Consider the following 27,011-nt stretch of genomic DNA (forward strand, 5'->3'; position numbering starts at 1 on the left):
AGGAATGAGTGTGCCTATTTCTGTATGAGTAGAACAGAGTCTGACAACTGAAAACAAAGTCCAGCCATATGAACTTGCTGGCTCATCTTTAGTGGAGAGTGTTTAGGAAGACATAACTTGACCCTTTATGTCAAGTTGCCTGCAGGTAAATCTCTTGACTTCTGTAGGGGAAAGAAGGTTGGTGTGTGCTCCCAAATATAATAACATTGTTGCAGAAGAACTTGTTGTTCCAGGCAGTATTTTTGCAGTCTAACTCAAGGTAACTTGGAGAGGGCATGCTTAGCTTACATAGGCAGGGGGATAATGTTAAGCTTCTTGGGCATCTTGATTATTTCCTCTGGCTTCTCCAGTCTCTACTGAAATGGGTAGTGAGTTTCACAGTGATGCCTAGAAGCCTCTCCCTGGTGTGGCTGGGGTTATCTAGTGGCACAAACCTCAGAAAGGCTCACTTGGCAGCAGGAAGGGCAGGAGTGCTGTTCCTCATTTATTACCAACCACATTTGTCTTGCTGTTTCCTAAGCCCTGAGGAGATTCACTTGTTTATTAGACCTCCTTCTTTGTAGACAAACAGTTCACCTAAAAAGCAGGGGGAAATTTATTTGAGGAGGATACTGCAAGCTGAGTATGAGGGAAGCAGGGTTGCTTGTGTTGACCTGTTATTTTGAGATTTTTAAGGGGTTTTTTGAAATACTTGGTGTTAATCGTTGCTAGTATTTTACACGCATTCATGTAAGTCATTTAGGCACATTTATTGACTGTTACTGGGAAACAACTGCTGTTATCCAGAGCTGGCTGTTCCTGCTGAGTGTTCATCGTTTTCTGAGCCAGACTTTGCTCTCACTTCAGAGAAAAAGCAATAGCAGTTGAGTTGCAATAATACCTTATGGCTGGGTAAGATTAATTTAAGCAAAACAGAAATCTCAAATCAAGCAGATGAAATGTGTAGAATTTATCAGAAATTAAAATGTGTCCAAGCTGAAAAAAAAAAAACCCAGACAAAATGTCTGCTCATCTATCAGTTGTATATGTGCTAAGATAATTGAATCCTTGAAATGTTAAAATGGCTTTGAGTTAAATTTGCGAACAGGGCTGTGAGTGAAGCTTCCTTCTTCAAACAAGTTATGTTTCAAAGTGTTAGTTAATATATCTCCAAAAAGAACAGGTTTATTTCTCCTCTGTTTCATTTTAAAGCCTTGACAATTGTATTTCACCTATAAAGCACCTAATGTGCCTGGGGAGCAGTGTATTTGTTCTGAGATGGAGCTTTCCTCTGAGGAGTACCTGTACTGTATCTGAGGAGCAGCATGTGGCTTCCTTTAAATGAGATCCATTCTCTGGTAGTGCCTGATGTCAGAGCTGCTCCTTGCTGGCTTCCCTTGGCTGGGCATAGCTCGGGCACACGGAGGTGCCCTTGGCTTTCCATAGCAGCCTGCAGGGCTCCAGTGCCATAGCAGAGGGGAGCTCCAGCTTCCCAGGCTGTGCCATGACTGTGCTACTAGGAACTGGGGCAGCCTCACTGTGCTTTCTGTGGAGCAGTTGAGGAATTTACATGCTACTGAATACTTTGAATGTTTGGCCTTAAGTGATTGTAAAAAAGGTGTTTTCAGGCAACAAATTCTATAGATAGGGTTTTGTGTAGGAAGCCATAACTTCCAGCCTACTCAATTGCTTCATTTGAGCATTTGTAACTTTCTCAGGCTGTCAAAAGTAGCTGTCAGCTCTGTATCTTTGCACGTCAGGCAGATTTCGGATTTAGCTGCTTGAGTAATAAGGTGGTTTTGTGCCTCTGAGAGGTGGCTCCCCACGTGGATGTTGTAATGTTGTGCCTCTCTGGTATTGCTGGAGCTGATGGCTGTTGCCCACAGGATGTGCCTGAGGGTGTGTGGTGGAGGAGAGGCAGGATGTGCCTGACCTGTGGGGTGGGCAGGTGTAAGGGCTTCAGTAATGCCTTCCAGTGTGCTCACATCGACTCAGGCCACATCCATAGGCAGCCTCTGCTGTCAGCAGGTTAAAAGTCTGGAAGAAGTCAACCTCTAAATTGAACTATTCACTAGCTGGGTGCCAGTGTATAAAAACTGTTGGAATAAATGTATGTGGTAGTTAACTTCTCTCAGTGTGGAAAAGGGGGGAAAGTCTTCTTTAAAACTTTTAAGACTATAAGCTCTTGCTTACAAAGATTTCAAACTGAAGTGATCTATCATTGAATTGCTGTACATGTTCTTGGTCCAGGTGTGTTTCAGGAGACTGGATTACAATATGAAAAGAGATCCCCTTGTACTTAAGAGGTAGCCAACTGATTTGTTCTTGACTAGTGAGTACTCAAAACTTTCAGGCACTGATGATCCATGTACTTTTGGGGAGCTGTTTCAGAAGGCATTTTCCATTTGCAAAACAAGTTTGCCGCTGTGTCAAAATGGTCAAGAAATGTTTCAGAGCAGTAGTGGTCATATTTAAGTCACTGGGGGACAAGTTTTTCCTGGTTGGCTGAAAAAGAAGTGACCTCATTTAAAGCTTCACATACTGAGAGTTCTGCATTTAATTTTAACATTTTTATGTAGACCAACCACATGTAAGAAGTAATTCCAGCATCTTGAAAATGAGATGTTTGCACAGAGAGCTATCTTAAGAAAAAGCTGAGAGGGATTTGGCTATCCTACTTTGGTAGCTGGCGTTCTAAAGTGTCAAGGATAATCTCCTAGTTCTTTCCATAGGGAGAAATGGAGGTGAAATGCACGATACGCAGTTATTCTTCTAATTATGTGTGCGAGTATTGCCCTTTTTATTTTTTAATGTACTTAACAATACAATAATTTAGATCCAAAATGCTCAAATTACTTGAGATCTTTTTTCCTCCATCTTTTAGATTGCGAAGAAGACTCGAACCCCAACTTCTGGCCCGGTGATCACCAAGCTGATATTTGCAAAACCAATCAATAGCAAAGCTGTTACAGGGCAGACCACTCAAGTGTCACCAGTCATTGCAGGTTGTACTACTTTGACTTGTTTTGCTTTACCATTTTTTAAAGGCTTTTCAAAGAAATGGTAATTGTAGAAATTCTTCTGTCTCAACGATTTTACTGTAGTTTCTGTCAAAGTACCTCAAGCAATTGAAAAAAAAAGTCAGAAAGCTTTTTGGGTAGAAGCAGATAAATGAAGTTGTTGGTACCTTTATACTTAGCTTGTTTAGAATAATCTTTGTAATTACAGAGTTGCTTTTACTGCAAGGTACTTTTACTTCACAGATTTTGGGGAGGAGAAAAAAATACCCCAGAGCCACAGAAAAGATTACTTAATAAACAGAAAGTATTTGTAGAAACATTATATAAATACACAGGGGGAAAGGGAGACACATGCTTTTGTATTACTTTAATCTGCTTATAGTTGGACTTAAATGCAATACATGCAAGTAACAGAAAAAAATGTTTGAATGAAGAAAATGAATAAAGCTGTGTTGTTTTTGTTAAGTTGCTCACCTACTTTAAAAATAACTATCGCAGAAGTGTCTAAGAAAGTAATTAAAGCAAATACCAAATGGTCTCTCTCTTTGGAAAACAAATCTATATATCCTTAAAAAAAAAAAAAAAGCCCAACCAACCACAGAATAACAACAAAACCACCACCAAAATTAAAGAAAAAACCACAGTGTAATACCTTGTTTATAATGGCAGTGTATCTGTTGCTAAACATCTTAGACACGTAATTTGTCTGAAAAAGACAAATGTAGGAAGGCGGAGTCATCTTTAGAGCTTTAAAGGATGTCTTTAACTGCTTACAGATTGATCAGCCTAAGTAGGTCTAGAATCTTTCCTACATATTTAAACAGATTTGTTAAGTCTTTACAGCACTGGGACTTGAGCTGGTTTTTAGAAGGATGCAACTCTCTCCTGTATTAAAACACTGATAGATGCCAGTGAATGGCCCATAGCTGGAACATAACCTTTTTCTTGAGCTGTCAGGCTGCCTGCAGCCTGACCTGTGTTTCAGGTGAAAGAGGGATTCCCCAGCCCACTCCCCAGTTTGTCCCCTTTCTCAAATTCCCTACCAAATATACAGACCTGTAAGAAGATTGCTATGCTTATAAATACTTGAATTAAGCTGTTTGTGTGTTTAAAAACACAATCCAAACAAACAAAAAACAACCCAAAACCATTAGAAATGACTTGCAGTTTTTAAATCAGTATGTTGAAAAATCACCTGTGCCTGAGCTTGTGAGAGAAGCATCAGTGGGAGGTAAAGTTGCTTACTCATTGAGATGGAAATCTTTGAATATCAGTTTTTCCCTCACTGTTCCAAACAGCCAGCACAGCTTGTGAACTTTGGGAGGCTGGCATCACTTTAGGGAAGGTATAACAGTTGTGGTTTGTGTTTTGATTTTGTTTGCATGTTTTCATGAATCTGATAAATATTTTTAATTGGCTGGAAATTCCTGCAAGCTGAGGTGGAAGTTGTAAATGTGAAAGACTTGTCAATATTAGCAACCAGGTTCTGTTTAGGAAGCTCATCCATCAACTCAGTTTCAACCCATTACATGATGCCAAGGGGTGCAGAGGGGATGTAGTAAGAAATGGAAAGCTGTCACCAAGAAAATAACTCAAAGGATTGAAACCTCTAGATGGTGAAAATCCCTACAGACTTGAGATTCTTCAGATTGCATGTGGCTTTAGCAGCTGCTGGCAACTTATCTATGCTGTTAGTTAGACTGCACAAAAGTGGTTATTTTAGAGCACATAGACCTCAGAGGAATTCAGCTTTCCATGAGGATAGTGCTTTTTCTTGTTAGTTCCAGTTGACTTTAATTGTTATGCCACTAGTTGATTTTGGATGGAAAAGTTATGCTGGTATTTGTTTGTTTGTTTCTTATTTTTATAAATGTAGTACAAGAGAATGGGTGACAGAAGCTATGACAGAAATGAGTCTGAACCAAAGTGGAGCAGAGGAAAGCTCAGTGGTCAAGCACTCTTTGGAAAGAAACTTAGAAAGTATGGAAAAAAAAAATCTGTTTTCCATTCTGGGAGTTTTGCAATATTCCTGAAACTGATGTCATGTTTTGGAGCTGCTGTTTTTGATGTTTTATCTTCTTTGGCATTGTAAAAAGATAGAGAATGTATGACACGCACATGAAAACATGGGTGGTAGTGTGACTAAAAACTGTTAGGCAGTGAAAGAAACAATCATCAACAGAGGACAAAAAAACAAACAAGAAACCTCAAAGTTGATTGTAGACAGACCAAATACCTTTTTCTTGGTCACTGTAACACAGCTCATTTTTGATGGCTGAGGTTTTAAAGGAACTCGTCCCCCACAGATGCTCAGTTTCTCTGTATGTTGGCAGCAGCCCAGGGCTTTCCCAGGAAACTGCCAGCTGGCTGGGTGTTTGTGTGTGGTGCAGGTGTATTGGAGGGCTCTGCTCCTCAGGATGCTATCCTGGCTGTCAAGAATTATCAGCTGAATGGCACAGAAAGCTCAATGTGCATTTTGGCTCTTTTTAAAAGCCCGAGAGAGCTGTCTTTTTATTTGTAATAATGACAATTATTTTCTTCTTTGTTGCTAAATCTAACTTAAAGAATGCCAGTGTCCTTCCTGCCAGGTTGTACACTCTCAGAAGTAGGGCTCAATTGCACAAATGGCAGGGAAAACTTTGCTTTAAAAGTTAATGTGACCAGGGATAACTGGAGCTGATGGTATCTTCATTGTTTATAGGTAGGGTTTTTTCACAGTCTGCTCCAGGGACACCACCAAAGACAATAACGATCTCTGAGAGCGGAGTCATTGGATCATCTCTGAGTACAACAACACAACAGACACCGAATAAAATAGCTATCTCACCACTCAAATCCCCCAATAAGGTAAGGACCTGTTCTGGCTGCAGCCTTCTATCCCTCCTGCACAGTGGTCTGAATGGAGCTCTCTGTGTCTTTGCTACAAGCTGTTTATTATCTCTCCAGAGATAATAAACATATCTCCAGAGTCCATAAAAATATCTCCAGAGTCTCCATTTCGCATCACAATGCTCTGTGGTAATGCCCTAATTTAGATTTTTTTCAACTGGCTCCCTTACTATGGTTTTAAGTAGATATGCATTACTGCATAGTTTCCCATTCCTGCCATTTCTTGCCATTCCCTAAGCATCCATTCTGAGAGCAGCTGTTCTCTCTTAGCCAAGCACTCAAACTATTTTTAATGCCTTCATAAAACGTCAGCAGGCTGTTTTAAGAGGAGACCTCAATAATATTAATAGGTCAGCACTTATTAACCATTGCCTGCTACTGCACAGGCAATTTAGTCTTCCCTGATCACTTCTAAAGTAAATGAGATTTACAATGGTCCTTGACAAACACAGAGCTGGAGATTGGCACAGGTCAAGGTGACACTTGTGGTTTAGATTTTGATAATTGTCCTGAGAAGAGGAATATTGCTGGTGAAAGGGAGGCAGGGGGACAAGATGCACAGTGCAGGCAAACTAAGTATCATGTATGAGAAGCAAAGTAAGAGTGAAGAATTATTTTAGTTTGGCTGTGCTTTAGTGATGTAATGTTTACACAGATGGAGTAAATGACTTGTGTTTGGCAATTATTACTAAAAGAAGGAACATAAAGAAGTTAATTTTGATTCTAAAGTTACTTTTTTAACTAGGAGTGAGTGTGATGACTCTTTAGGGTTGCATCTTGAATTTACTGTAGATAAGTAATTCTAAGTATCTGATTTTTCTTAAAACATAGGGAAGTTTAGAACAAAAAGTAGAAAACCAGCCTTGGAAGGGGTATGGTTATACAGAGTGTTCAAACACTGCATTCTGCAGAGATGTGGTCAGAAGACTGGATCTCTGTGGGAAACTGCAGTGTGGATTTTGAAGTACTCATGTTCTTATACTTTGACTGAATCAGTAGTGTGAGGCGAGAATTTTTTTTTCTTTTCAGCAGCTTTTCTTTAAAATTTCTATTTTCGATGAAATAGTCATTGTACCAGTTATAAAGCTTTTATTTAGAAGATCCCTCTTGACAATGCTCAGGCTTCAATGGGACAGTTTCCTTAAAAAAAAAAAACCACAAAACAGATGAAAAGACAACCCCTCACTCTCACCCAGACGCTGTGCTGGGTTTCTGCAGGAGCCTTTTGGTGCTGGAAACCAGGGATGCCTTCAAGCTCCTAAGGGATCTATTTGCTGTTGTTGCAGCTGGACCCGTGTCATTTGTGGTTAAATTCTTGTTCCCAGAAAGAGCTCTATTCTGATGGAGAGCTGTACTGTCCTGAGGAGGGGAATGTGTATGTCCAGGGTCCTGTATCCTGTGCAGAGGTTTAAACTGCTTTTTGTTTTGCCAAGCAGCTAACAGTGGTGTCAGTGGCCTCCCAGCCTCCCAACTCCCCCCAGAAGACGGTGGGCGTCCCACTGAATGTAGCGTTAGGACAGCAGATCCTCACAGTGCAGCAGTCAGCACCCTCCTCCCCTGGGAAGGCTATAGTCAACCACACAACCACCCAGGTACAGACTTTCCTTTGTGTTCTGGTGTGTCTGTGTCATTGCTTGCTGGAAACTGGAGTGCTGGACCACAGGTTGGCAGCGGTCTGTCCAACGGTGTTCTTGGAATGGTGTTTGCTTAGGAATTGGCAAAGGTATTGCCCTGAGGAGCATATACTTCTTCAGTTGAGGGGTGCAAACCATTGCAAGCCCGTACAAGGGCATGCTATTAGAAAGCAGCTTTCCAACCTGGAAAGCCCCACTTGGTGCAAATTCTTGTTTCTGTACACCGAATCTCCCAAGTCACCTGAAGAACTCTGTGACACGAGGAGGAGTTCTTTGGGTGGTTCTCTTCTGCCAATGTTTCTATGCCACTGCCTAGGGCTGCTTTCCAGGTGTTTCTGAGGTTTGCAGCAGTGGAGTTCATATGCCTGCTGTAGAGGTCTGCATAAGCAAGACACCATGGGCTGGAACCAAAGAACTAGAAATTATTAATTTCCTATGTCTCATTTCTAGAAAAATGGAGTTTTCTGTAATACCTTTTATAAATAGTTTTGCATTAATAAATCACAAGACAAAACTGACCTTTCTTACAAACTACAGTTTTTACTGTTTTCCTCTTTTGTGATCTTAGATGAATCTTTTTCTGTCATAATATCTGTACTCCTGTTTTGGTAAACATGAAGCGGTGTGTATGGGTGCAAATATATCCAGAGTGTGGATGTAGCTGGGAGTGGACATGCATGTACAGCATGAGACCAGAGGCTCAGTCTTATCCTACTGATACAGGAGATAATTGGAATGCTGATATATGGATGTGGACACCATTGAGATTTGACTTTTATTTCTTTTCCCCAGGGAAAACTGTCTTTTGAAATAGCTGTTAAAAGATTAAGTCTCTCTAATGCAAGCACCCTAAGTGAGAAAATGGAGATATCTGTGGGGTATACATACTGAGTTCTGATACAAAGCTATCTGACACAACACAAGGGCTTCATCTATCTTCACTGGGCTCCAGAACATGCCTTTAGAAGAAACTGTCCCTTGAATTTTACAATTTTCCCAGTTGTCCTTGGATGACAGCCTCTAATTTGTGTGGTAGAGAGAACTTTACCCATACTGGTCTCCCTTTGATAGTGTCTGTGACTGTGCTTGCACATAGTGCTTGTTTTGATGCTCTGGCCTGTTAAGGTTTCAATGTATTAGGAAAAAAATAAAAAAAATCCCAAGAAAACACCTTTTAGAAGACCAGGGTTGTATTTCTAGTAAATGTGTGCAAATTGAGATTTCATTCGTGTAGTTGCTGAAAGCTGAGGAGCTGGGAAAATGCTCTCCTAAGAATTCACATCATACTGTCAACCAAATGTAGTACTTAAAAACTTGATGTCAAGGACAATATGCTTAATATAAATAGCAAAAGATACTGAGAATAAAAAGCTGAGCTCTAAAAGAAATTAAATGGAAGGAGAAAAAGGAAGAAATCAAGGTTTGAGGTTGAGCAAGTCTGGAAAGAGAGGCTGTTATCAAACCAGTCGACTTATGAATGTGTATAAATAAAATAAAGCTTTCTTGTTATTAGTTTGTAGTTTGAGAAAAGCTGGAAAGATGAACTTTTACAAATTCCAGGTATACTGATCCTCCAGCTGTAAGGTAGCACAGGTCTGCTGAGCTCCCTTTCTTTCACCGTTTTGCCTTTTTTCTTAATGAATTTGTTTTGCTACTCCTCATTGTTCTTGCTTCTTTCATTTCTCAGCTTGCACTCTTTCTGATGTTCATCAGTTTAAGGATTCTGTTCCATTTTCCTCTCCAGGGTTGCACAGTGATTTCTGTGGATTAATCACAAACTATCTTAACAGGACATATCTGTACACACGCAGATAAATCATGCTGCAGTCCAGCACAAGCTGTTCTGCAGATTCTTACCATGTACTTTTAATAGTAGGAATATTTCTATGTTTGGTTGTTTGATTGTGGAAAACAAACCAAACCATGTTCTCTGTAGTCACCTGAAATAGTTTTGGCAGATGTGGACTAGTCACCCTACTCATGTAAATACTAGTTTACTCTGGTGTTTGGTATAGAGCATTGAAAATGGAACTGAGTTTACTCTGAGCTGTTGAGAGGCATTTATCTCTTTGCATCTGTTCTACTTTGGAAAGCAGGAAGGGGGTAACTGACTTCCCTCTCAAGGGTACAAATGGTGTGCTAGAGTTGCTCACTAAGGAACTGAGAAATAAACATGCTGATGTTCTTTCTGCCTTTGTACAAGTAACTTCGTGCTGTCTGTGTTGGCTTAACAGGCTGTGAAATCAGCAGTGCAGACCATTACTGTAGGAGGAGTGGGTACATCTCAATTTAAGACCATTATTCCTTTGGCAACTGCACCCAATGTTCAGCAGATTCAGGTACCTGGAAGCAAGTTCCATTATGTCAGACTCGTTACTGCCACAACAGCCAGTAGTTCAACCCAATCTGCCAGTCAAAATCCCAGTACAAATACTCAGCCTCTTCAACAGGGTAAGTGCTGGGGGTAACATATTGTCTGAAGCTTCTGTTGGGTTTTTTCTTTCATGTTTGTTCTGTAAGGATTAAAATGAATACATTACAGAGATGTGTGAAGACTGCCAGATGTACTTGGTTTTGTGGTAAGACTTCTATAAATTCCATATTCTGCTGCTACGTCTGGTTTGTATATGAAAATGCTCCTTTGTGTCAAATTACTCTGTAGTTGGGCCTGAATCCTGGGAGCATTTTAGGTTGCTTTTCCCTAGTTTACCAGATTTGTGGGTGGTTCATGGCAACTGCCATCTCTTCTATATGCAGTGTGAAGGCAGGCCAGCCCACAAGCATATTGCCAAAACTCCTGTAACATGAAGATACTTTCATGTAAATTGCTTTAGAAGTGCCAGATGTTTCTGCTGGTTTCTGTCCATGCTTTCCAGAGCTGTGATGGAATAAAAGATTTCAAAGGGAAAAGGGCTGTAAGGGAAATCTGGTGTCCAGAGGAGGTCTGCACCCAGGCTGTTTTTTTAAGCCATTGCTGTGAAATGTGTGCACACACTCTTGTGCCAAATACCTGTTTATAAAGGTGTTCTTTAGACCCAAGTGTTGCATGCCATGAGTTAGAGTGTTCCGTACCTCTGTGTTATGCACATGTGAAAGTTTGAAGGGCTGAACTGTGGACTTGAGGTGACTAACACACATTCCTATGATGTTGTTTCTTGACACCAGCGAAGCCTGTGGTGGTGAATGCGACCCCAGTGCGTATGTCAGTTCCCATAGTACCAGCACAGACTGTGAAACAGGTGAGCTAAGTTTAAATCATGTAATATTCCTGACCTGGAATTTTAGCTGGACAGAAAAAAGGTCTGCTTCCATCTCTGTAATCAAATGTTCTGTTAATAAAAGTGCATTCTGAATGAGTGAAACACTGGTTTCATAAAGACTTCTTTTCTCTCCAGGTGGTGCCCAAACCAATCAACTCGACTTCTCAGATAGTCACTACTAGTCAGCCCCAACAAAGACTTATCATGCCAGCCACTCCACTGCCACAGATCCAGCCCAACCTCACCAACCTCCCCCCGGGCACTGTGCTGGCACCAGCCCCTGGCACAGGAAATGTTGGCTATGCAGTCCTTCCAGCTCAGTATGTCACACAGGTACAGTCTTTCCCAGAGATGCTCAAGGAAATTCTGCTCTTGTGGAACATTCTGCCTTCCTCTTAAAGGTTCCTGCTCCGTGACTGTCACCTGACACTGAGGCAACCGTTTCTTTTAGGCACCCTTGGCGGAATGATGATGGCACTAAATCATAGTTGCAATTAAAGCTTTATTTTCTCAACAGGTTTCTTTATTAGCATAATAGCCCAGGATTTCTATAAGCAGAATCAGTGTAGTACAATTTTGAGTAGCATAGTACAGAATTTACAATACAAACTTACTCAAATCACCTAGATCTCAATTTGGAATTTCTTATCACCTAGACCCTCTGCATACTGGGTCTGATCTTGATACACATTACTTCATCATTTTAACAATCATAACCTAGACATGAAAATCATATAAAAGAGTACAAGTCACTCAGTCCTTGGAGGAGACAGATGTCAGTGGAGGTGACCCTGGCCACTGGCAGTTGCAGGCTCAGTGTCCAGCAGTAGTTCCAGTCCAGGTTCATCACTTAGGACTTGGAACAGCTTGATTTTATAGCTGTTCTCTGTGTGCTGTTACGCTTCCCTGTTCTGTGACAATTACCACCACCTAGTTGTCTGGGTGCCTGAGACCCTTCACAGCCAGTAAGGAACAGAGTAATTGGCCTGGTGCCCAGGAATCCTGAGACCTTTAGTGAGGGGAAGAAGAAATCCCATTGGTTTGTCTGCTTGGTTCACAGGACCTTCAGGGCCTGATGATGAGGAGAAAGGGAGCATATATGTGACCTGCTTGGTCACAGAGTATGGCTGTTTTCATTATTAAATGATGTTAGTTAATGCTAAGCACATTGCCAGGGGTCAGAAGCAGCTGGTACCGGGCACCCCAACTGAGGCTGAGAGATTAATTTTTTGCTCTTTGCCAAGATCTGACCAACATTCAGCATAAAAAAAGGAGAATAAATGAAACATTCTGCAGAAGGCTGGTTTGTAGAAACAAAGACTCTCATAGCTCCAGTATTGCTGGTACCAGCCTGGTTTCTGGTTGCCCTTTGGTTTTATCACAGTTGCAGTTTTACCCTGAAGATTGTTACTGTGTCCTTGCAGTCTAGTTCTGCAAATTTTACTTCAGCTAGCATCTGTTGGACCTCTCCTCTGAGGTTTGTGTTCCAGTCACAACCTGACCCCTTTTGCTTGGCCCCATTATAGGTCCATATCTTGCTGTGTGCCAGTCTGTCCCCAGAACCTGTCCCAGCAGGAGCTAACAGCTGCTTGTAGGTAATGCTAAAGAAAGTAGCCCAGAGCAGTATTGTTTGGCAATTCTTACGAGATTTTGGTTTTTTAATATGAAAAATATATCGTGGGTTCAGGTATGCAAAGGAGTCGGAATGGAAACCATTTTGCTTACTTTCATACTAAGTGGCTTGTATATAAAGGAAGCTACTAATTTGTGCAGGAAGTGATTCTGCTCTATCAGGGGGAAAACGAACATGTTTTTAGGAGCAGGAACTGTTTGTGGTCTGAACATTTCTGTGTGTTATCCTTGTCATCTCTATGGATCTAGACACTGTAATAGACAACAAAAATAGAATCTAAAATAGTATTTTTATGCTAAGTATGGAGGCAGGAGGCTGCCACCTGGTCCAAGTTCTATATCTAAAACTGTACTTACAAGCAAGTTATTTTTATAACAATATGTGGAAAGCTGATTTAAAGACTTGTTACAGTCTGTACAGTATAAAGTGTATTCTTTAATTTCTTTCATGTCAGGCATTAACCTGTTTGTTTTGTTAGCTGCAACAGTCATCGTATGTATCTATAGCGAGCAACACTGGCTTCACAGGGACATCCAGTGTCCAGTCCCAGGCACGGCTGCCATTTAATGGGTAAGTGTTTTGAAAAAAAATCCCAAAGTCTGTAGAATAGGCTGCTTGAATAAGCGTGAGGTATTGGAGTTTGGTTTGGGGAATTTTCCAAGACACTCAAGTCTGCTGTGGTGTGGTTATTACCTCTGACTGAAGGGTGTGGACCTCTCTGACAATTGATCCAATTTGATCTCTTGATCAAAGCTGTTTTCCTTTCTGTTTTTTGAACTCATATAGCAGGAAGTTGACCTGAAAGCTCCCTGTTGCTCATTTTTTATTTTGCAACAGCACCTATGAGCTACAGGCCTCAACTATTTCTCAACATCGCTGCAAAGAGGTTCTGTACAACATAAAGCTAGATGCTTAACGCATGCAGAAATTCAGCCAAACAGCAAAATGGATCCTGATAGGAGGCTTTGCGTTTTTTCAGTCTCGCATTTTTCCTTTAAGGATGAAAATAACAGCTAACATATATTATTTTCCCTTTGCCAATCCAGCAGGCTTAGCTGTTCCGCACAGTCCTTTTGTGTTACTGTTTGCTGGAAATTGTGAACATGAAGGTGCTTTTTGTTGCTGCAGCCTCAACTGATGCAAACTAATCCCAAATCCCGAAGCAGCTATTCAAATGAACGGGTTTGATTTAATCTCCCTGGTATTACATGCAGAAATTGCTGGATAGGGATGGAACAAATCTCATCAGAAGCGATTAGTGTCACCAAATCCAAGTTTTAGGAGCAGTTAAAGACTGTGTCTACTATAAAATTTATCTATAAACTGAATAGCATGGTTTGGCTTGCTTTCCCATTATTCCAGAGGGGATATTTTTTGGGTTTGGGGATTTTTTTAATTCCGAGCAGAACAAAAGAAAAGGCATGATCATGTTGTGTGAATCTTGGTTGGATCTGGTCCCACTGTGCTTGAAGGGATTCTGGGGAAGGTTTTCCCGACTCCAGTTTTTAGTTATGCTTCCTCTAGCTTTAAAGCCTAATTTCTACTTCAGGCATGCATCCAAATTTGCAGCAAATAATCTCTTTCTGGATTGGAAAGGCACTATTTATAATAGTTACTTAAACACACTCAGCCAAAAACCCAGTGCAAGGGGAATATAAACATTTTTTTCAAAGTTTTTATCATGAGCTGTTCACATGAATTTAAAATAGGAAAAAACTGATAAAACTGTGTGTATATAAATGCCCTTTTCCCTCCACAGAATTATTTCTTCTGAGTCTGCAAACCGCCCCAGGAAGCCTTGCAATTGTACTAAGTCTCTGTGCTTGAAATTGTAAGTACAGCTTGGTACAGTTTCTGTCTTTCAAGCCTTATTTTTAACATCACAAAAGTGTGCCAAGTATCAGAATATAATGGTTTTAAGTATGTCAGAAATTTTATGTCTAGATGCTGATTTAAGGTGGATATTGGTGGAGATGTTGCAGAGCCTGTGTAATTTTGCAACTCCTGTGAGCTATATGGACCATAACATTTGAAAAGGTCTAATTTTGCACCATGCACCTTTTTGCATGGTGGAGCCAATTCCACTCAGCAGCTCTGGCTGCCTTTTTGGTACCGAGTGAAATGGCATCTCATGGTATCATTCATGGGCATTTCCTATACTTTGGTGAAGTGCTTCAGTAATACCATGCTGGCTCAAATACTTCAGAAAAAATGGGCTGTGTATATTTTATTAAAGGACTAAATAGACAAGTGATTCTTCACTGATAAGTCTTGCTTATCCATGAGGTATTTTGCTGTTCCAGTCTATGTATCTGTAAGAATTTGACACAAAAGTATTTTAAGATGAGGAGAGCTCTTCATCTTGAGGCAAAGTCAGTTTACTGATATTTTTGGGATGGGAATGGGAGGAGATACTGAAATTAATCTGTGGTTCCCTGAATCCTAGACAATGAAGAGGAAATCAGGGGTGTGGTACTTCAAGGAGAAGTGATGCAATGACATCAGAACCCAAGTTAAGAAGTGTGTTTAAACTTTTAAGCTTGGGTGTCTTTTTGTGTAGTGCACCCCACCTCTATATGGGGAGGTGTGCCCTGTGCTTCCTAGTCCCAAACTTGTATGTTGCATGGCAGGAAGATGTGCAGCTGCTTTTCAGGTATTTTACATACATGACTGACCTCACAGTGCCCAATGTATGTTAGATGTGTAGGGTTTCAGCTTTTGGTGTTTGAATGTGCACTAGAAATTCCTGGAGAATAATGGCCTCACTGGTGATACTTTGCACCTACAGAATGCTGTTTGGAAACAAACTTTTCTTGTAAATCACTGTCATTGTATCTTCAAGTGGCAGGGCATTGGTACAGAGCAAATGGTTATTTCACTCTGGCACAGATGCTTTCTCACTAGTAAAACTTTTTCTGTCTGGAGGGAAACTTGTTTTTTTCCAAATGCACATTAAAGGTAGGCGCATAGCCCATTCTACAAAAAAGTCAACTCAGGTAAGTTATTTGCTCATTTATATTCTGGATTGATGCTGGCACTGTTTGTTTTGGAAAGCAGGACTATTCCACCGCTGAATTTTAAAAAAGAAAGGAGAGCTATTACAGGTTATAAAAGCTTTTGATTTAGGATGTCCCTAAAACATTCAAGACCAAGACTGGGAACCATTCAAGATGCTAAAAATCTCCAAAATCCAGTTCAATCTGATGAAGGGTTGTAGTGGACTCCAGGGCAACCCTAATCTAGTTTGTGTAGTGCTAGGCTGGGCAAGCCACAGAAAGCCAGTTTAGCAATGGGTTTAGGCTCCAAAAAATGACCATACACTCCCAGCAGGCTTTGAAAAGCAAGTGAAGAGGATCAGCAGTTTTTAGCCATAGCTGGAGGTGGAGCTGGAAGCATTGAAACATGTCAGAGTTTGTTGTGGCCTAAAGCCATGTTTGAGCTGGGGATGAATGTGCTACTTCGATGTATCAGATCTGTGGGATTGGTGAGATGTTTTTGATGGGAGGCACCAGAGGTACATAAGGGGCCTAGCAATGTGATTGGCTTTCCCTGTCCATGTTTTGCTTCTTTTTGTTCATATATTTGTCCCTTTAAAAAGTCAGCTTTATCCTTATTCAGATCCTTCACCTGGTTACCTGTGCCTCAAAGCCTCTGAGATGTACCAATTGTTATTCCTTTTCTATTCTTCCATCCCAGCTTATGGACAAAACTAACCAAAAAAAGCTCATTGATGAGTTAGTTTGCCTGTTAACTGGCACTCCAGTTGCTTTCCTTTTGTTTTGGCTGTATGAGATCTCCTGAGGGCTGATTTGGACTGACTGGGTCGGGAACTGGCTGTGAGGTGGCTGCAGCAGGATGGCCCACAATATGTGGGTGACCCAGGAGTCACCCTAGGAAGAAGTGTCATTAGCTTCTCTTGCAGAGAGGACCTATGCTATGTGATGAGCTCAGGTGGACCCCCTTGAGCTCCACCTGTCTAAAGACAGCAGCTGGACCTGCACTCTAGAGGATTTTGGCTCTGCAGTGAGGCTGGTACTGCTTGTACGTGTGGTGTTGAGCATAGGGTGACCCTTACCCGTATTGGTGCCAGAGTAGGAACTTCTGCTACTGCTGTCACACGCCAGTGTCGTGATAAAGTTTACAAATGCCTTCTGCATCTTCTGTTTCAGGTATTGTGACTGTTTTGCAAACGGTGAATTCTGCAATAACTGCAACTGTACAAATTGTTACAACAACCTGGACCATGAAAACGATAGGCAAAAAGCAATAAAGGTGAGGGGCCTCTTCCCCTGCCCCTGGGACCAAAGCCATTTAGCTTCCTTCTTCTGAAGCTCCAGAGCGGGGCAGAGTGGGTGTATAATGCCCTGATCTCCTCCCACATGTGCAAGGCTTTAGTTCTTTTATTGCACCTCTAAATTCTGCTCCCTGCATGAAGTGACTGACCCTTTGGGTCTGCATTGACAGGCCTGCCTCGACAGAAACCCTGAAGCCTTCAAGCCCAAAATAGGGAAAGGAAAGGAAGGAGAATCGGATCGGAGGCACAGCAAAGGGTGTAACTGTAAACGCTCGGGATGTCTCAAAAACTACTGCGAGTGTTATGAGGTACGAAGCATTATCTCATTTGAAAGACAGTAGCTTTTTCCCTTTAGTGCAGTGACTTCTCTCATTTACTTTGTCTCTCCCTTGTATTGCTTTAATGCTTTCTGTTCTTTTCCATTCCTACAATGTTACCTCTTCTCCCAGCAGTTTGCACATAGAAAGCCATGTACATGGAAAAACTGATCACTGCTGTTCTGCAATTTTAATTTTAAACAATTTAGCAACTTTGGACTTAGGCTTGAATTTGTTCTTTTTCTGAATAGCACCATTTCCTAAAGAAATCTACTGCACCAACTTTCTAGGAGGAGCTGAAGTAGCATCCCACAGATGCTCTGGGATAGAATGTATTTGTGGAATTCAAAAGCAAAAGTTGTTGTTTACTTCATGTGCTAACTGATTAGTCTGTAGATGTAGAGACAGTGTAGACTGGCCTTTCTCAAAGCTCAGCTGTCTAAATTCCACTGGAAACTGGAGGTTGATGAAGAAAGGGATGAGTGGGAAACCACCGATTTACATTCTGTGCTCTATGATTCTATTATTTGATTCAAGTATATATTCTGGGAAGATGCCTCACCTCAGAGGTAAGAATTTAGAGAGAAAACTACTACTTGGAAGTTTGTTCTGGTGGTTAATTGGTAAGAGATAAAAACAAAATCTCCTTTTTGTTGTGGCCTCTCATAAGGGGAGTCAAACTTGCAACAGGTTTCTTACATTTTGTTTGTTTCTTTCAGGCAAAAATAATGTGTTCTTCCATATGCAAATGCATTGGCTGTAAAAATTTTGAAGAAAGCCCGGAGCGAAAGACATTAATGCATTTAGCAGACGCTGCAGAAGTCAGGGTCCAGCAGCAGACTGCTGCAAAGACCAAGTTATCTTCCCAGATCTCAGACTTGCTGACAAGGCCAACACCAGCACTCAGCAGTGGTGGTGGGAAGTAAGTTAATGCTGCACCCTCTTTGAGTTGTTTCTAGTGCGGGTTTTTGATGTATGTGACAGGTATGTCCCTGTATGTCCCTGTCATCTCTGAGCCTTGTCTGTGTAAGCTGTAGAGGTGGGAGCAGGCAGGTGAATGGAACACTTTGTTCCTGTAACAGTGGGATACTGACCCACCAGTTCATTTGGCTGTTAACTGAGGCTTACTCACTATCTAAAGGCTCTTGGAAGCAATGGGACATACGAAATCTCATCAGTCCTCAGACTAAAAAGTTGCCAGCTCCAGTTAGGTGCCTTGTGTGTTTTTGCAGTGACTAAGCGGATGTTTCTTTGGTTCAGGCTGCCCTTTACGTTTGTCACCAAGGAGGTGGCCGATGCAACCTGTGAATGCCTCCTGGCACAGGCAGAGCAAGCGGAGAAGATGGGCAAGTCCAAAGCTGCGGCAGAGCGCATGATCCTGGAGGAGTTTGGACGCTGTCTGATGAGGGTTATCAGCTCTGCAGGGAAGTCCAAAGGTGACCCTTGTGCCATGAACTGCTGACTCATGCACATGAGCCACAATGAAGCGGACTGAACAGAACACTTAAGGCACAGGGACACTTTGGTTTAGCATAAAGGATTTAATAATATTTGTTAATTTGGTGCTTGTTGTAAATTGACCCATGTAAGATTGAAACAAGAAATTCTTTTATAACAAGATGTAGAGCCTTTTAAATCTTAGCTAAATCCTCTTCTACTTAAGACAATGCCTAAAGGTCAGTTCTTCTTCCCTATGTACAGCTTTTACCCTGGGTTTCTTAAAAATTAGGTGTGTTCTCCCCTTTCCCCCAGAATAATTGTCTGAAGGGCATATATAAATTATTATAATATATATTATTTACAGTGTATGAATTTGCATCACTGTGCATACAGGAAAACACAGGTGATGTCAACAGCCAGGTCATGCTTTTGCTGACAGGCCTGTAATATGGAGGTACCAGTGTATCCAAGGTAATTCTGAAAGGAAATATGTAGAAATAAGCATCTAAATGGAAGGTAGTACTTGTATTTAGGACCTGACACAGCATGTTCCTTTAGTGCATGGAGCACTGTGAGATACATAGGCAATAATACAGAGGGGTTGCTTGCAGATTTAGCACTGAGCAAGTCATGGAGAATGTTTCTGGAGCAGGGCCCAAGGAGTATAGAGGTGAATGGCATTACGGGGAATTTTTGATAGGAATGGAGTGGAGTGCTCTGGTGTTTTTTAAGCTGGAACTTGAAGGCTAAGACAGTGGCCTGTCCTCGGAAGTGAGGAAGAGCAGCCACACCACAATGCCAGACTGTCTGCCCAGTGTAGTGTTACCTAAGTGTGTAGCAGATGGATACTGTTTCTAGGTGAAGATTGTTTTTTCAGAGGTCTGCAGCAGCCAAATCCCTCACTGGAAGTAGGCCCGTGCAGTCCGTTGTGTTTTCTAGGATCAAGCTGTAACCCTGGAAGAGTGTTTAGGCCTGAGAAGCTGAAGTCATGGGAGATGACAATCTGCATCTGAATCGACTTGCAAATGCAGGTAGGGATCATGTTCAGCCTGGCTGTGTGGGTATTCAGCATGCTGCTTCTCTCCATGTTGGCAATTTACTTGACATAAGGGCTCTTTTAGTGTTGTTTAGAATAATTGTGAGAGCTGTGATCAGAGAAAGTACTAGCACAGAATCAGGATATCTACAAAAACAGACACAGATCCTTTTACACTAAACGGGGGGGCAATCAACTATAGCTGGGTACAGACTAAGGCAGGGGATTTTTTTCAGTATTTGTTACAGGCAATCTCAGATCACATTTTTGATAGTGGAGCACATTTGCAGAATTAACCTGGTAGGTTACTTACCGATCATAAAGATCCATTAACCATGTTTAATCACAGGCATTTTTATTACCTGTCTCACTGCAGCCTGAACTAGCTACGTTTTTTTTCCAAAAGGGATTTTGTATTCCCCTATAAAAATGTAAACACAGAGAAATGCAGCAGAGCTCTTTCTCCAGGTTTTCTAGCAGGGCCAGGCTGGGGAGAGGTAGGGGCTAGGCACACCAGCAGCAGAGATAGGTGCCTGTGTGTGTGAAGGTAGTAGGGTGGGAGGATGCTTCACCTCCCAGCCCTGTGCACTGAGCAGAAGGCCCTTGACTCTTCTCTGCTGTCTCCTTGAAATGCCTGGGAGGCAGCCAGCAGCAGTGGTGCGCTCATAGACCAGGTTTGACCTGCCAGTCACTGCCTGAAGGGCTCTGTCTGCTAAGGACATCTCCCTGAGAATAAATAGCAATGTTTGTGCAAATCTCTGAAAAGGGAATCCATCTCTTGTGTAAGTAAATGCCATGTTTTTTCATAATTAGGACTTGGATTTACTAAAAAATCAGTGCAGTAACTTTACCTGTAGATAGCGCGGATATTCCGTTCCCTTCTAGTGACCTAATATAGTCTGTCCAGTAAGATTTGTATAAATGTAAATTAGTGTAAGTGAATAAAGTAATACCTACTTACATTATTTTTCAAACAGATTGCAATATGCCTTTTGTTTAGACTTCAATCCATGTTAATTTTGTATATATTCAGTGTTTTACTCTAAATTGCACCTTTTGTGATGTGTATTTATATACAGTGTGCAAAAGCACTTGTGAAATTTAGATTACAGTTGTAATTATGTATGATGGCATTGCTGGAGAATATTTTGCTTGTAAAGACTTTGAAGGTGCAATCAAATGCTCTTAGTTCTTCTATTTTGTTTTGAACAAGCTTTCTCAAATATTAAGCTTGGATTCCTCTCTCCCCTCTCCCTGGTGTAGAGTGTATGAATTGGTTTTTGTACTTCCTTAGCCATTTGCATCAAACTGCTGGACAAGATTAACAGTCAAGTTCATCCAGTTACATAAAAAATAATTGGGAATGGGGCAAGGGTTCATTTTATAGTTCTGTTTACATCCAAAAGTAGAAAAATTAAATTTATATTTACAAGACCTATTCAAAGAATACACTTTTCTATATTGTACAAATAAAACAGTCAGATAAATCACAAAAAATAAACATTTATACTATTCTGTAAATACGATTTTTTTTGCACTCCTTTGCTTCAGGACTGACAAGTATACACAGAAGGTTTGTCACTTGAAATATCAAAATAAATTGTTAACAGTAGGTCCACTTCTGATGCAAGTACTGAATTGGATTTTCAGTGAGACCAAACCTTACCAGAGATAAATATCCCTTGGTTACTGGTGTGCTGTCATGCACAGCAATCCATGGCACAATTCATAACTATTCATCTCAGGGCTGGAGGTGGAGGCAATGCAAGTGTTCCAACATTACATGACTGCAACCAATCTGTCACTGGGATTTCAGCAGCAGCATTTTGCTAGTTGTCCCAAAAATCCCATATAGAGGGGAGGGAATAATTTCCTGCAAAGTCTCTTGTAAGCTGGAATGGCTCCTTAACAGTGTTGGCTTCAACATGGCTTTTTGCATAGGTATTTGGATTGGGGGAAAAAAAGCCTAGAGGTTCTGGTTTGTTCCTCCCAGCAGTGTTTATATGAAGTTCTGTGGTGCTGCTGCTCTCAAAGCACAGCTTGAGGGATTGAGGGCAGCAGTTCTGCTCCCACCATGAGTGAGTAGAGCTAAGGGAAGGAGGAGGAACCCAAACCAACCAGGGACAGTTTTGTCAAGTCACTGGTAGGCAGAATGGTACCTTTAATATTATTACTGCCCTAGGATGTGGCAGATCACCATTTTTCATCCCAGCTCCATCATGGATCTTGAAAGTGACTGAACAGCAGGTTTGATGGGAATTAGTTGCCTTCCATCTCTATGGATGCAACTGCTGTTCTGCATGGCAAAGGGAAACCCCTCAGCAGCAGTTATGCCCAACTTTGTTGTTCCAGGCAAAGCACTGGACACAGCTTCCTTGCCATGGAAATGAACTACCTGAAGAAGCCTGTCCTGCTTGGTGGCATCAAAGCGATGGTTCAGGTGATCAGTGGAAACATCAAAATGAGACTGCCTTGTGCTCTGGCCTGCAGGACACAGGCCAGCCGTGGGAGGATGGGGCCATGAAATGGGACCTGAACTGCTCACCCTGCTGCAGCACAGTGTGGGATTCCTGCCCAGGGAGGAGGGTATTGGTGCTCCTGCGTGCCACTGGACACAACAGTCTGGGCACAGGCTCAGGACTGATCCAAAGGATCTAGATTTCTTGTAGCTTCTTTAGCTGTTTGATGAGACATGTTGGAAAGGAGATGAGAGCTTGTGTACAACTTGAGTGCCACTTTCTTTTCACATCTTTATTTTCCTATTTAAGTAGAAGCTCTGCAAGCTTTCTTGCCTCCAGCTTTTATAAAGCACATCTGCTTTGGTGAAATCAAAGTGCCAGTGCATGATTTCCCCACAACCCCATCAAATATGCATCAGTTTTCTCCTGGCAAGAGCACTCACAGCACTAAAGCCACCCAGCACTTCTGGGGCCATTGCAGAGTCTCCTACCACTGCCCCAGGCACGTTGAGCAACTGTTGCTCATCCTGACCTGCCATGCAAGTTTCATGATATATGTGGCTGCGTTGCAGGATTGCTGGAAAGAACACAGGATCAGATAAACCTCCTTGCTTTGCTCAGTTTAAACTCTGCTATGGGGATTTGGAATGGCCCAAAACATCACTGCTTATCACCACTAGTTTTGCCAGCCTTGTTTGCTCATGTGTTGCCTAGATCTGTCCAGCACTGAGCCTCAGCAGGGAACAGCCATCCTTGGAACAGCAGAGTACTCAGCTAGACCCTGTGTGGGTTTAGCTTGACTGACAGCTACCCAGTGGTGATGGAGATAGATGTTTTCCCTTCAGTCTCTTCAATCTGTGCCTTCCACAAGGGTATTTCAAATTCAGGTGTGGGGCAGGGTTTGTTCTTATGTTTAAGTAACACTGTGTTATTTCCTTTACCAAGACTGTGTAGTGGTTGTTGATGCTCAGGTCCCCCTCAAATAAATGGTTTGTGAGGGTGGGAAAGAGGGGGCTTTCACCCAGAAGCTCCTGGAAGACTTTCTGTTCTAGAGCCAAATGCCACAGCTTAGTATTTTTGTTGGCACCTCTTACTTTGCCATACCGGCTTAAGACTCGTTCTGAAATGCTTGTTATGTGGTGCACACTGGGTGAGGGCAGACTCACACCACCTAACTTTTTGATGTAGAGCACTGACCTGTACCTTAGCCTGCTCTCATCTGCCTCAAAGAGAGAGGCAAGACAAGCCTCACATTGCAAGTCCAAGGCCAGCTGCTCAGCCACCCAGCCAGCAGTGCAGGTGAGGCTCCGTGTGTACAGCGACAGATCCGTCAGCGCGTTGCTCAGGGCAGAGCTGGGCAAAAGCAGGCCTGCCCTGTAGGGGCACTCTGGGGCCAGAGTCCTCGCAGGAGCTGGGTGATACTGAGCACGAATGCTGCCCAGGGTCAGATCTCTCCTCCGAGACAGGGATCTGTCCCAGGGGCTCGCATTGCCAGCGCTGTGCGGTGAGCCCGGTGCCAGGCTGCAGCTGGCCAGCAGTCTGTGGTAAGCAGCCTGGAACACAGCGCAGGTGGGGCTGCCACTGCTGCCACAGGCTTGCTGGAGGGCCCTGAGAAACTGCTCCAGAGGGTCCAGGCTGAAGGCATGTGTGTGGAGGTGGTGGGAAGGAGTGTCTTCTGGACACGTATAGTTGGAGAAAAGCCACTTGAGGCTTTCAGCATTTAGCAAGAAGCTCAGAAATCCTAATTTGCGTTTGCTCTTAATGATGTATCTCCCCCCAGAGTCTGTTAAGTTGACAAAGAAGCTCTTGGCCTCATCGAAGAGGGTGCTTATTTTGGTGTAATTTCCAGCTAGCAAAGGCTCCTTTCCATAGGGCCCTCTGCCATAAAATACATTGCACAGAGAGCTCAGCAGACGCACAAACTTGACAGTCCCACTGCAGTTCTGAAATGAGGCCAGGCCCAGCTTCTGGAAGTGCTCCAGCGACTCAGCAACACCCTCGCTGAACAGCAGGGTAGCAGGGTTGACCTTCAGGTGGTAACTCCCTTTACTCCCAGCCCTGCCTGACTCAGGACTGCACGGCTCCAACACCCTCTGCTCCCGCAAAGCTGCCAGCTCCACCACCTGCTGCCACCACACGGTGTCACCGAGCCACTCCACCTTCTGGAAGCATTGCAGAGCATTCCTTATCAGCAGGAGGGCATGACAAACGTCAAAGAAGTATGCAATGCTGTGAGCAGAACCGGGTGGATGCTGGAAAGTGCACTGAATCCTTTTTGGATCCATCCTGATCCCCAAAGCTCTGGCAGTCTCAGCACCGCAAGCAGAGGCACCTGATGTCACAGCCAGGACCACGATCCCAACATTGTTCAGCTTATTGATGGCCTGACGAAGGAGCTGAGCAAGGAAGTGGCCAGAAGTGCTGCTCACAAAGAAATAGCCAAGGGGAGCTGTCCAAGGGCTCGAGATGCCGACTGCCATGAGGATTATCGCTTCCGATGCCAGCGGAGCTTCGTCAGCATCGAGGATGCCTGCTCCCAAGTCAACAAAGCCCGTCAGCTGCTTGGTCTGTGGGTCCCACTCCCGCTGCTTCTGCAGGGACACGTCCTGTACCAACACGGCACAGTAGCGGTAGGCCTGATCCCCTCTCTCCGCCTTTTCCTGAAGCCGGAGAAAAATGTCACTGCTGAAGCCTGCAGCAGCCTCGTTATTAGACAGCCAGCTGGAAAAAAGGGAGGATGTAATTAGGAGATGTGATTCTGGAAAAGCTGAAGCATCAGACAGCACTTTTTACCGGTCAGCCATGCCCAGAGCTGCAGAGCAGACTGAGACATGCAGGGCAAAGAAGGCAGCCCTGCTTTCCTTCATGCATAGTCTGAGTTTCTTTTCTCCCACCCTAGTGATGGGTAGCCAAGGAAAGTATTGACCATGCAGGGAAGTAACAAAGCAGCTTCCTGCCTTTTCAAAGTATAAGATCTCATGACAAAAGGGAAAAAAAAATTAAACCAGACATAGGAATGCAAATCAGGCTATGCAGAGGGCCAGCAACACCAGTCTGCTCTCCTTCTTCACTGGCTTTCTCCACATTGGACATTGTAATCCAGTTTGGAAGATGTGAAACCCTCAGCAGTCCATGGGGTATGGTACTCTTCTCAACACACTCCCATCCACTACTCCCAGCACCCCTTTCAGCAGATTCCTAGCAGGAAGCTGTGCTAAACCCCCACAGGCTGGCATGGATTGTGTGTATCCCCTGGGATCCCTCTAACTGCCCTAAAGGAGTCTTGAAACCCTAAACCTGCAGGGGGAGAGTTTCTTCAGCCTTGTTCAGGTAGCTTCAGGCAATAAATTCTGATAAGCAGCCTGGGACATCGTGCAGGTGTGTTACTCTTAGGCTGTGACCCACATGCAGGAACACATTCCAGCTCTCTGAAATGAGGGGTATCCACGTTTCTTGGCATTTCCTCTCTACTCTGCTCCTGCTACTAAAAACAAAGCAGGGAAAATTACTACTGCTTAATATCTTCAGGACAGATCTGTTACACCTATTTCTATACGAGTACCTGGAAATACATTATGAATGAATGAATGAATGAATGAATGAATGAATGAATGAATGAATGAATGAAAACTTGCTTTGTCAGGCTGTAAGGATGAGGGAGGGGAAGAATCTTCCGTAGGTAATCATAGGCCTTAATATGGTAGAGGTGGAGTAGACAAGCAAATTGCCTCATTTCTGGTGAGTAGTCTGCCATCTGCCTCCAGCTGTGCAACTCTCGAGGCAAATCTGCTTAAGAAATCACAAAAGGTCAACTTCAGTGAAACAAATAAATGGCTGATTTATATTACTATTTATATGAGGGATACATAACACAAATACACTGCAGAATACAAGGCAACAGCGTGGCCTCTGGAACAACTCCATCCAGCGTGTTTCTGGTGTGAAGTGTAGGGCTCAGCAATGACCCACTGTGCCTCACCTCTTCCTTGGCACGGGTTAAGCAAAGACATGAAACCGGGGCGAGGGAGTGCACTCTGCCTCAGCAAGCGTCCCCAGCAGTACCTGAAAACTGCGCCTGCAGCAAACTCACGACTTCCTCAGAAAGCTGACGCTTCTCCGCCAGCTCCCCGAGGATGCTCGGCACGGTTCTGCGCCGGTGCGCGGGGCCGCATCTCCCGGCGGCCGGGGGCTGCTGCTGCTGCTGCCGCAGGGCGTCTGGCGGCGGCCGCGGCTCGGCCACCCGCTGTCCCTGCAGGCTGTAGTTGTGGTCCCCGGCGGGGGAGCTGGGCAGCGGCTGCTTCAGCGCTCGGCCGTGGGTCCCGCTCCTCCTCCGGCCGGCGCCCGGCGGCTCCTGGCGGGAGAGGGGAGGTCACGGCACCCGGCGGAACCGCCCGGGGGGGAGCGGGGAGCGCGCCCGGTACCCGCCCGCACCGAGGGGGGGAAGCGGGAGGGCACGGCCCCCCGCCGCAGCTTCCGCCGCAGCCCGTAGCGCTCGAAGTCACCCTCGGCGAAGTGTCGGGAGCAGAGGATGGCGCCGGGGCCGGGCCGCCACGCCCGGTGGCTCCGCGGGTCCACGCGGTTCACGGCGCGGATCCACTGGCGGCGCTGCGCGGCGTCGGCCGGGAACCTGCGGCAGAAGGAGATGAGGGAACGGAGGGCTGGGGGGGCGGCGGGCAGCGCGGGGCGGCCGCACTCACTGGTGGAAGGAGATGCCGCGCTCGCGGCTCCGCCCGGTGTCGCGCGCGGTGCAGCCCAGCGCGGAGCAGCTCCGCGTCATGGCGGCCCCGCGCGCGCCGCCGCCGCCGCGCCTGCCGCCCTGCGCGCGCGCCCCGACGGGCCCGCCCATTGGCCGCCGCCGCCGTCCGCGCGCCCGGCCGCCGCCTCGCCATTGGCCGGCGGGCCCGTCGGACCGCGGCCCCATTGGGCGCGGCGGCGGCACGGCGGTGCCGGCGGCGGGAGCGGGGAGCGAACCGAGCCAACCGGGAGCGGCGGCGGCGGCGGGCGCAGCCAGTGGCGAGCGGCGATCCTCAGCGCCAATGGGAGCTGCGCC

At 44.1% G+C, this 27,011-nt stretch overlaps 2 protein-coding genes across 6 annotated transcripts in view; one reads left to right on the top strand and one right to left on the bottom strand.

The window, feature by feature from the left end:
- Positions 1–19,626, top strand: part of LIN54 (lin-54 DREAM MuvB core complex component) — a 39,550-nt gene extending 19,924 nt beyond the window's left edge. For 3 of the 5 annotated variants that reach the window (XM_039550325.1, XM_039550326.1, XM_010411955.4), the window contains exons 3-14: positions 2,864–2,984; positions 5,701–5,846; positions 7,325–7,480; positions 9,757–9,973; positions 10,688–10,761; positions 10,918–11,115; positions 12,894–12,985; positions 14,175–14,246; positions 16,585–16,687; positions 16,880–17,017; positions 17,746–17,948; positions 18,287–19,626. In XM_039550325.1, coding sequence (XP_039406259.1) covers positions 2,864–2,984; positions 5,701–5,846; positions 7,325–7,480; positions 9,757–9,973; positions 10,688–10,761; positions 10,918–11,115; positions 12,894–12,985; positions 14,175–14,246; positions 16,585–16,687; positions 16,880–17,017; positions 17,746–17,948; positions 18,287–18,488 — 1,722 coding nt within the window. In that variant the 3' untranslated portion in view covers positions 18,489–19,626. The remainder of the gene's footprint in view (positions 1–2,863; positions 2,985–5,700; positions 5,847–7,324; positions 7,481–9,756; positions 9,974–10,687; positions 10,762–10,917; positions 11,116–12,893; positions 12,986–14,174; positions 14,247–16,584; positions 16,688–16,879; positions 17,018–17,745; positions 17,949–18,286) is intronic. The other 2 variants (XM_019293386.2, XM_019293387.2) reach the window with 2 other exon arrangements.
- Positions 19,627–20,704: 1,078 nt separating this feature from the next.
- THAP9 (THAP domain containing 9) lies at positions 20,705–26,749 on the bottom strand. Its single transcript, XM_039550324.1, has 5 exons — positions 26,659–26,749; positions 26,393–26,588; positions 26,024–26,312; positions 25,597–25,747; positions 20,705–24,682 (listed from the first exon to the last, which is right to left on the bottom strand). The coding sequence occupies exons 1-5, from the start codon at positions 26,736–26,738 to the stop codon at positions 22,753–22,755; spliced, it is 2,646 nt and encodes an 881-aa protein (XP_039406258.1). The 5' UTR covers positions 26,739–26,749; the 3' UTR covers positions 20,705–22,752.
- Between the last annotated feature and the right edge of the window lie 262 nt (positions 26,750–27,011).

Source organism: Corvus cornix, chromosome 4 (genome assembly GCF_000738735.6).
Source record: "Corvus cornix cornix isolate S_Up_H32 chromosome 4, ASM73873v5, whole genome shotgun sequence".
Taxonomy (NCBI): Eukaryota; Metazoa; Chordata; class Aves; order Passeriformes; family Corvidae; genus Corvus; species Corvus cornix.